At 28.9% G+C, this 10,444-nt stretch overlaps 1 protein-coding gene across 1 annotated transcript in view; it reads right to left on the bottom strand.

The window, feature by feature from the left end:
- Positions 1 to 6: 6 nt before the first annotated feature.
- LOC119674666 (protein telomere ends associated-like) overlaps positions 7 to 10,444 on the bottom strand; it is a 12,501-nt gene continuing 2,063 nt past the window's right edge. Inside the window, exons 4-21 of the mRNA XM_038085814.1 lie at positions 9,947 to 10,016; positions 9,833 to 9,880; positions 9,440 to 9,771; positions 9,273 to 9,386; positions 9,053 to 9,211; positions 8,913 to 8,990; positions 8,699 to 8,797; positions 8,550 to 8,636; positions 8,342 to 8,465; positions 6,681 to 6,977; positions 5,863 to 6,179; positions 4,485 to 4,807; positions 3,924 to 4,425; positions 3,249 to 3,326; positions 2,006 to 2,215; positions 1,766 to 1,921; positions 351 to 1,694; positions 7 to 197 (exon numbers count right to left, since the gene is read on the bottom strand). Coding sequence (XP_037941742.1) covers positions 169 to 197; positions 351 to 1,694; positions 1,766 to 1,921; positions 2,006 to 2,215; positions 3,249 to 3,326; positions 3,924 to 4,425; positions 4,485 to 4,807; positions 5,863 to 6,179; positions 6,681 to 6,977; positions 8,342 to 8,465; positions 8,550 to 8,636; positions 8,699 to 8,797; positions 8,913 to 8,990; positions 9,053 to 9,211; positions 9,273 to 9,386; positions 9,440 to 9,771; positions 9,833 to 9,880; positions 9,947 to 10,016 — 4,367 coding nt within the window. The 3' untranslated portion in view covers positions 7 to 168. The remainder of the gene's footprint in view (positions 198 to 350; positions 1,695 to 1,765; positions 1,922 to 2,005; positions 2,216 to 3,248; positions 3,327 to 3,923; positions 4,426 to 4,484; positions 4,808 to 5,862; positions 6,180 to 6,680; positions 6,978 to 8,341; positions 8,466 to 8,549; positions 8,637 to 8,698; positions 8,798 to 8,912; positions 8,991 to 9,052; positions 9,212 to 9,272; positions 9,387 to 9,439; positions 9,772 to 9,832; positions 9,881 to 9,946; positions 10,017 to 10,444) is intronic.

The following is a 10,444-nucleotide window of genomic DNA, read 5'->3' as shown; positions in this document are numbered from 1 at the left end:
TTATTATTAATAGCTAGATTGGTTGAACACTGATAGTGTAGAGCAGGTAATATAAACGACCTTTATTGTACTACATGTTTCCGTTTTGGGACAACACCAATGGTTCCTCAAAAATCTTTCACAAATTTTTTATTTGTTTGCACAATAAAGTACTTTCATTCTTTTGAACTAGTTTCGAGATTCTATTTGAAAGGATTCTGAAATGAAAATAAAATAAAGAAACAAATTAATTTTCAATAAAAACTAAATTTTGTGTTATTGCGAAATATAAAATTTATTAACTCAGAATCTTTTCTATTTTCTAAACATTCATAAAATATATCTATAACTATAACTTTTTTCTTCTATACCTTGTTTTAGCTTTTTTAATTTTTCTTGTATAGAGAGTTTGATGGCTTCTAAAAGACAATAGTTTCTAGAATCTGCTGATTGAGTCCTAGCGCTTTCATATGCTTGCATTGAAATACACAGTGCATTTTCGTGTGATTGTGTCTCATAAACTAACCGACAGTAACAGAAAGAGAGCTTTGAGTACATAAAGTAAAATAGTATTCTAGCGCGGAGGTCCTTATTATTAATTGACTCGTAATCGTTGATAAGAAAATGGTACTCTTTAAGATCATGCAATACTTTACGTACATCTTGTAAAATATTTGGTTCAGTATGTGAGAAAATACCATTTAAAACGTCGCCGTATAATTTTGTTCTAAACTCCCGACATATTATAGCTTCTACAATGTTTTGACCTACATCATAGCTACGTAATTTATATTTGGCAATATGTCTTGCAGTTGAGTTCAGGATGAAATGAAATTGACACAATTCAAAGTAATATAAGGTGTGTTGTAATTCAGGCTCATTTACCTTACTCTTATTTTTATTGCTTTGGTTAGTGTTAGAACTTGAAACACTAGGTAGCGCTGTCGCGTTTTTACTACTCATATGTGATGCAATATCTGCATTGCTATTTATAGCCACGTTTTTATTCATTTTATCCGACATCTGGGTTGGAACAAGATTGTAGTGTTGTTGATCAACTGCTCTTAGTAATTGTGTGTCGTTAAAAACTGTAGCATCTACACATAATGCTTCGGACACTGATTTGCTTTGTGATGGATTTGAGGTCCCACTTACTGATGGTTCAATGTTTTCGCTTTCTGTACTTTTTGTAATAATTTGCATTGGCAGAGCGCGAAATTCATGAGTAAGCTGCGGAACAATATCAGTAATTTTATTCGTTTTTAACTTTTTGTTTCTACTACTGAAATAAGTATTTTGTTTCCGCTTTCGTATTATTTCAGTTTCAGTTATTTGGTTTGCATTGTCAGTTGAAGATTTCGGTAAGTCAAAAATATCACTTTCAGAATTTGCCAATAAATTTGAAATAGCTTCGTGAGGTATAATTACCATTTTAAGATTATTATTCTCTCCTGTCATAATTAAAGTTTCATTTAAGTCACTATCAGTTTTAGGCACTTCGCAAATTGCTTCTATTTCATTTTTAATTATTTGGGATGATATACCAGTCTGTTGCGGTGTAATACAATCAGAAGGCTCAGAAGGCTGTAACTCAGATGACGATTCATCAGAATCAATTACTATTAAACTAATCGAAGCGTCCTCGATTATCTGAACACTGTCATCATTTAAGTCTAAACTAAGATCTGGTTCTTCTTTAATATCTTTTATGATTTCTGTAAAATAAATAATACATAATACATATATATTTTTATTTTTAATAATAAAAAATAAAAAAAAAGTTTACCTGTATTATTAATATTTTCAGAAGGTATGCGTTCTGATAACAATTGATCACCACCGGTTTCTACTGAATCAATCGCAGTTTCTTCAAATAAATGACAGTCCCCCTGATCATTTTCATCACTTATAATTATAGAATTATTTGATTCGGATGGTTCTTCTTCAATAGTTTTTAAAATTTTTTGATATAAATAGTACAATATATATAATTATTATTTTTCAACAATAACCAAAAATGTAATACCTGTGTTATTAGGATTTGATGTATTTGCTTTGTATGACATACAGACTGGGTCTTCCTGAGGTTGAGTCTGTGATGAAAGCAAAACATCAACACTACATGCTCCATCGTTATTGGTACTTTGAACTGCAATTTTTAAGGAACGATTTGTGATACTGGAAGACGTTTCAACCAGTTCTGTGTGATTATGACATTCCGAATTTTCATTTAGATCTATATAAAAAAGTACAATATGCAGAATATACAATAGCAGTTAGTAAATAGTATTGCTGATTTATATTTAAACAATATGGAAATAAGCAGTTAAAAAATATATATGAATACGTTGAATACTCGTACTTAAACTAAACTAGTAAAGATATTAACGCCGAACTATGTCATTTTGAAAATACTTATTCTGTCTTGATAAAATTATAGTTTTATGATCAAATCAGTTATTTATTGCAGTAGTAATTTATGGTATATAAAATAAATTGTTTCATCACTATCATGAGGTCTTCCTGATTTTCTGTATGGGTAGCATAAATGTTTTTTGGTCTTTTTTTTGCGAATATATGAGTACTGAAGGTTGCAAATTGGAATGAATATTTTACCGGCCGGTTTGAGTTCAAAAACATTGCTCTAGATTGCAACATAACGTTTAATCCAGGTATGTTGCTTTTACTGCAATTACCGTCCTCATTCCAACTCATCTACGTGTGCTTTTAAGAGAGAATGACTTGTTAATGCACTAAATGTAATTATACTTTGTTAATCATTTTAAAGGAGAGTCTTAGTAAGTTTTTTGTTAGGAGAGCTCCAGTTGATTTTCGTTAATGTACGTACAGGTTGTAATAGTTTACCATCTGTCTTTTGTTTTAGTTGTGAAAGAATGTATAACACTGATTTATAAATATTTGATTGCCATATCAGTGTGGTTGTGCTGTTGTAAGTTTGTGTTACCTTACCCAGTTATTCAAATAGTTTCTTATCTCCTGTTTAAAAAGTTAATGATTTGAATCGGTTTCTAGAAGACGTGCTGTGCATAACCTTTACCCTTTTGATAATACTGGTAAAATGGTAGTTTTTCAAAAACATATGAATAAAGTAAAAGTGAGTTCGATCTGAAAACCTTAAGTGTAAATATCTACTAAACGCTATATTGATTGCTTTTGTTTAAGCTTAAGTAACAAATATATTTAGACTTTGATTAAAACCAAAAATAATGATTTTATAAGAGATATTTATATACATATATCTCACTTACACTTTTCCAGTGATATATATGAGTCCTTTACATTTTTTTTCTCAACAGTCAACTGTTCTGCATCTTCATCAGATAATGCTAATGGTTTAAGTATACATATAATTGAAGTCTTAATAATGCATTGAAAACAATACTTGGAAAAATATACTAGCTTTGAAAAGTAATTTCGTTTTATTTTTAACAAAGGATTTAAATTTTTTTTTATTGGCATTTAATTTCACATTTAAGCCGTATTGAAAGTAAGACAACAGAAAGCTCTGCGGCATAAAATACCGATTCTTAATTCTTAACATCATCAAAAGGTTAATTTACAATTTGTGTTTTTAATTGAATTTAATTTAATTCTCAAGAAAAAGGTTAAATTTTGAAGCTAATTCTCATTACGTTTCATACATTGTGCTGTATAGAATATCAAACGAACATTATAGGCTTACTATAATTAATTAAATTGGCAACTCACGAAGAGCATTTATATGTAGAATTTAATGTATTAGAGCAAGAAAACATAGAATTATTAAATTCTAAAATTATGCTACTGCTACAAACAGAGCAAAATGGTATTGAACCAAAATAGACAATATATTATTCAATACTTATGCCATATTAAAAATTTAAAAATAATAAATAACGAAATTTTGAATAATCCAGCATTAGTATTAACTTTTAATCACTTGCCTTTAGTAACATTAATTTTCTCTTGGATCGAATTATTAGTTATTTTGGGTATTCGCCATATCCAATCGTCCTCATTCCAGCAACGAGTATAAAAACTTTCACGAGAAATTTGTAGCTGTTCATCACCATCAATGCGCTCTCCATTCATATTAAAATAATCTTCTTTTACAATTTCATTAAAATCAGTATTCACTGCAAGATCATTCCAATGTAAAAACTTTGGTGATATATGTTGTAAATCACTTAAATCAAGCTTTACATCATTTAACAGTAAATAAAGGAAAATATCACTTATGCGCATATATAAATTAAACGGCCATATGTCTTTTTTAATCGTGGATTCATAAATTTTGAATAGTTTTAGTTTATCATTATAAATATTAGACAATTGATAAATATTTGTGAACTTGCAGAAATCTTCGAACGATATATGCATCAATGTGCGCAGAACAGATTGTTTTGGACCAAAAGAAAAACGAAGTACATAGGATAAAGTACATTTCTAAAAAAAGAATTAGTAAAATTATATAAATTTATTCATTATAAGTTCATTTCAATTACCAAAGGAATTGGATCGAACAACTTATTGAATATTTCCATGTTTTCTTCAGGTATGACTGGCGATTGTTCATCCAATGTTATTTCATTTTCAATATTTGGTGGCACAATCGTTTCTATTGATATTATTTCTATTCCCGACTGTCTTTTATGTGGTTGTTTATTTTCCTTTATACGTTTTAAAATTTCTGGATGCTTATTAACATCAGACACTTTTTTTGATATGTACATTAATAAAAATTCATCAGATAATGGCTTATAGCTATCGAAATAGGTGTAATTTGATTCTCTATCACTTTTTAAATGGTTTTTATCACATTTTTTTTCTAAAAACAAAACAGATTATACATCGTTTCCTTTCTTTAACCAACAATCATCATATGTTTTTATTGAGATTCGAACGAACGATCAAAAATTTAATCATGACTCTTAAAATCTTGTAGTTATGATATCATCACTCCTCTCTTATATAAGAGTTGGTTATTGGGAAACAATGATTATTCTGATGAATGGACTTAAAAGTGAAATAGAAATATTTCAAGTATTCGATGGCGTTAATATCAGTGATATAAATACGTTATATCACAACATAGTGAAAACCTTTGATGTAAATAGATTAAAAAGACGAATGGAACCAAGTCTCGTCAACCACAACATTCCGCAAGAAAAAGTAGAGCCTATAGTAGAATGAAATACGAAATCAAAAAAGAATAAGTGACGAGCTTAGGAATTCAATATGTTACTGTTCTAAGCGTGATAGTAGTAGAATTATAGTTGAAAAAGGAATCAGCGTATATCATTCAGGTGTATTTTAATTGTAACAATCGGAAACCGAAGATCTATGCAATGGTGTGTTTGAGATTGGTAATGAGAATATCATAATTACGGGAGATGCCATGTTAGAATAAGATAAGAACAGTGTCTTGAATTTAATCAACTGACAAAGTAGTAAATTGTCTATATATCCTAAAGTCAAAAATTAGATTTTATATCAGAATGGGTGAAAACCACTTCGGTTTTGCAATATAGTTGACCTAAATGCATAGAATTGTTTATTCATTGTTGAGCAGAGAAGGCAGTCATACCTTTCCCAGAAGACTTAGTGAAGCTTCAATTTACCACACTTTGGTAGTAGAGAATATGCTATACACTGTTCATTGGGCAGTGGTCACTTATTGGTGTACGTTGTGCAACTCTGCTAGAAAAAAATGTTACGCAAACGTATATAATGTAAATTCAAACCTACAAATTAGTGGATAAATTATAAAGGCCTTAGTTCCCCCAAAAGATTGGAAATCCTAATGCAAAGAATTAACAACGCAGCTAAATCTTTACAACATAAAAATATAAAAAATTTGCTTTAGCTGAGTTTAATACTTACTTTCCTTCACTGTTGTTGATTTTGCAGGTATTTCTAAAAATTTTGCCTTCAAACTTTGCGGCATTTCTTTCAAACGTAAAGTGTATTTTTTACGTATCGATGGTTTAAAAAAGAAATTCGTGTAATACAATCGCAGCGCTTTCTTCCAAACCAATTTATTTCTCCGTAATTTTACAAAAAGTTCTTCATCGCCTTTGGCTTTTTCTTTCAAAATTTGAAGTAGCACTTCTTTATAATATGTGTACTTTTTGAATTCAGCTATTGAGACAGGAAACATATCATTCTTATTAATGGACTTACTCGCTTTCGGCCCTTGCCTGCAAATATTTATAAAAATAATAGAAAAGGCTTGTTACGTTTAACAAATAAATCAAAAACTGACAAAAATTTGTATATAAAAATTTTTGTTACTTTTTCTACTTTCATTTTGAAAAAACAAGTTTGATTTTATTTACCTGCATTTTTTTTGTATATTTCATATTATACATGTAATAATAAAATTTATCAAAATGACATATTGATTATCCAGAAAATATCCTGAATCATCAAACTTACTTTTAATACAGTGGTTTCGAGTAGTACTGAATTTTAACAATAAAATTTTTTATTTATTTTGAATTAATCGAAGTTTTGGTTAAAAATTAATTAATTAAATCGAATTTAATTAAAATAAATAAAATTTTTGTTGTTGCAATTCAGTGCTGTTCAAAACCTCTATATTAAATACAAATATAAATCTATTACCTAAAATAGTCACTAACGTCATAACTGACATTAAAATCAAATTTTAAATATATATAATAGTAATTTAAACTTACATATCTTCTATAGCCTTTACTTCTTTAGATGAGTCTTTTTTATTTTGAGTATATATAGTATAAAATGATTTTACTGATTTTTCGTTTGCATGTATCATCAAATCTTTAAATAGTTCCACATTTGGATTAACAGGATTAGTAACAAATTTGATGTAATATTCGTATGCTAAATTCACTAAGTAATCATCAGTAGAATCGCTCGAATTTCTTAAAAGGTCTAAAATATTGGTACTCTTAACGAAGTCTTGAAATTTCAGTACGTATTTCGAATCATCATGTGTGATTGTTTGTTGAAGCCTAAGATAAAATATTAAAAATTTTTTAAAATAAACTATATTAATAATATGTAGAGAAAAGTACTTTTTTAATAACACCACTACTCTATCAAAAAAGTTACTCCTTTTGGCTATAAATTTTATAACAAGACTTTTTAATGTTATTAATAAATTTGGCTTTTACCCAACAGAGTGAAAACACCCATGATTATTATGATTCATAAATCAGGTAAAGATCCCACGCTTGCCTCTTTATACAGGCCAATAACCTTATTGCCATGCTCTTCTAAACACTTTGAAAGAGCACTGCTTTTAAAGTTGAAACCATTTCTTGACGGTCAAAACCTATTACTCTCCCACCAGTTTGGTTTTAGGGAAAACATGGAACTAGCAAGTGAATCGTATAACGAACGAAATAAGACACGCGTTTGAGCTCACAGAATATTGTTCCGCGGTATTTCTCGATGTTACACAAGCCTTTGCAAAGTATGGCACAATGGGCTCCTATATAAGGTACGCTGTTTGTTACCTTTAAATGTCCACTCAGTTTAAAATTGTATCTGCATAACAGAAGCTTTAAAGTTATATATAGATCATATACTAATAATTATTAGATATATATCTAATAATTTCCCAATAGAAGCTGGTGTTCCACAAGGAAGTTTTCTTGGCCCTATCTTGTATGTACTTTACACATCTGATATCCCAATAAGTAGCTCAGTCGTCACCACAACGTTTGCTGATGATACGGCAATTTTATGTCGAAACAAAAACGTTGTGCTAGCTTCAAACCAACATCAATCTCTCTTATTTCGGGTGGAGAAATGGTTGTCAAAATGGCGAATTAAAATAAATAAACTAAAATGTAGACACGTCATTTTTACCTTAAATCGGAGTGCATCTCCAACAGTTTTACTAAATAACATTCCCATACCACTAGCAGATAATATTTATTTACGTATTTAGGTAATCATCTAGACAGACAACTAACTTGGCGCAAATGTTATTCTCCTAGCAAGAAATCTCGCACATCTATTCACTACTTCCTGCCTAAAAAGAGCTGACCGTCCAGCCATTAATTAATATTCAATAGCTTGAAGTGAAAACCACTTCTTTCTTTTAAGTAATCTGATAAAGTTGAACTGCTTCCTTGATACACCACTTAACATTCACTCCAATGAAATTTAACCCATTGTTCTAAGTGAGGTTCGTTTACTTATTTTATTTTATACAATGTATAGTTAAAACAAAAATTTGTAACATGTAATTAGTGATAAGATTTTAAAAGGAGAAGATACAATAAATAAATGTATAAGTTTAAAAAAAAAAAAAAGAAATAAAAAATTCTCAGTTTAAATTTAATATAAAACATTAAAACATTCATACCTTTTTTGTTTACTCTCGTCAAGGGTATCTCGTGTCTGCAAGGAAACATTTATGAGTGGACTTGATTCCGGAGTTTTTGTTTCTTTTTGAAGATTTGTTACGTGTTGATTAGCATTCTCATTGGCTGAAAATATAATTGTTTTTAGTACAAAATTAATAAAATACAATTAAATAAAAAATAAACCAAAACTTAAAATAATATTATTACATTGATTTAATTTAGTTTTGTTGCCGATAGGTTTTACCACTGGTACATTTATAATATCTTCTTCATTCTCATCACTGTTCGTTGAATCTGCAATATAAAGTCGTTAATAACAAAAAATTTCAAATAAATCAAATAAATTTTTAATTTACCATTATCGGAACCAACATTTTTGTTTGGAAACGGCAAGACTTTTGACTTTGGTGTCTTCTGATTTTGTTGATGTATCATAGATTTCTCGACAGCATTATCTAAAATATAAATGTTTTGAAAATAATTAAAATTTAATACAATCAAATCAAAAAATACAATCAAACTTATCAGTTAAGTAAGGTAAATCACAAAAAGAACATTTATTCTCCTTACCCTGATCAATTCGTTCCACCACCGTTACATTTGCACTGCCTTCAAAAATTTCGTCATTATCATTACTTGTCGTGGAGTCTAGAATAAATTTTTTTTTAAAGCCTGAAATTTTTTCAAAAAAAGTTTTGATTAACCGTTACCGGAATCAACATTAAAAATTTTGTTCGGAAATGTCAAGGGTTTTGCCTTCATTTGTGCTCGACATGGTGTTGGTGATAAAGTCTTTGGCATATTCTGTTTTTGGTGATGTAATAGAGATTTCTCGACAGCATTATCTTCCGGTGCCTTAATTTCTAATGCTGGAAAATTTTAGATTTTTTAGTGCTAAGTAATACAATTAATTAATTAAGTGTAACTCACCTAATGAACATTTTTCCATATTTTTATCTTCTTTCATGCTTCCTAATTTTGTTTTCTTATTTAAATGTTCCTTCGTATTAGCATTTATAGCATCTCTATTACTTACTGTAGGCTCTAAAATAAATATTACTTAATAGTAAGGTTTGTGACAAACAATTTTTATTTACCTTCATGATCTGACGTAATTTCTGGATATTTCAAAAGTTTGTCCTTTAAACGTCCCGGACATGGTTTTATTTTCAATGGAAATATTGTCCGAATAACCGTTTGCATGTAAAATGTTTTGTAGTAACTCCGAAGTAATTTATTATTATCAAATAATTCTTCTTTTGATATATTTGAAATTGGCAACTCATACTCCAACTCCTTTATGCTTTGGCAAATGTTATCAATAACATCATTGTGAAATGTGAACCTTTTAAACGTTTCAAAACTGACTGGAAGGTTGCACACTTTTTCATTTGTTTCTTTGTTATTAGCATCAAAATTTGATATAATGCTATATTTATAAAAAATATCGTTTTAATAAAATAATTTATTTATTTAAATAACTTAAATACCTCTTCAGTCCCAGGATCTTTTCTTCTAATATCTTTTTATCGCTAACGCTGTAATGCACATACATAAATTTTTTATTGTCTAAATGGTCAATAATTTCTCTACTTAATATTTACCTATTTATATTTTTATTTGGAGAACTATCTTGTTTCTTTAAACTTTGTTTTACGCTTTGATGTTCATTATCTTTATTTTCACACAAATGTTTATAATATTCTGGAATTTTAAACAAACGTTGTTTTGTATTTTCATCACAGTCACTAGTGATGCGAACATATTTCATTGGTGCCATACATCGTCGTTGTGGTCTTTTGTAAAAAACGTTATATGTATTTTTTACCCTGCTCATGATTTCTGGTGCCGTGAGATATGTTTCTAAGGCTGTTGAATATTTATCTTTAATATAATCTTTAATTACTTCGATTATGTTTGTATTTTCAATGAACTCGTCGATCGTGACTGGAAAGACTGATCGAGTTTTTAATTCTTCACGGGGTCTGAATCAGAAATAAATAAATTATTTTAGCATTTGTTTATTATTATTAATTCACTTTAACTTACTTTTCTTGCAGACTTATATCCTCCTTTGGTTTTGGACTAGTTTGTGTTTTTTT

The sequence above is a fragment of the Teleopsis dalmanni genome, chromosome 2, assembly GCF_002237135.1.
Source record: "Teleopsis dalmanni isolate 2A chromosome 2, ASM223713v2, whole genome shotgun sequence".
NCBI lineage: Eukaryota > Metazoa > Arthropoda > Insecta > Diptera > Diopsidae > Teleopsis > Teleopsis dalmanni.
Note: the sequence above shows the minus strand (reverse complement) of the source record. Positions and strands in the feature narration are given on the sequence as shown.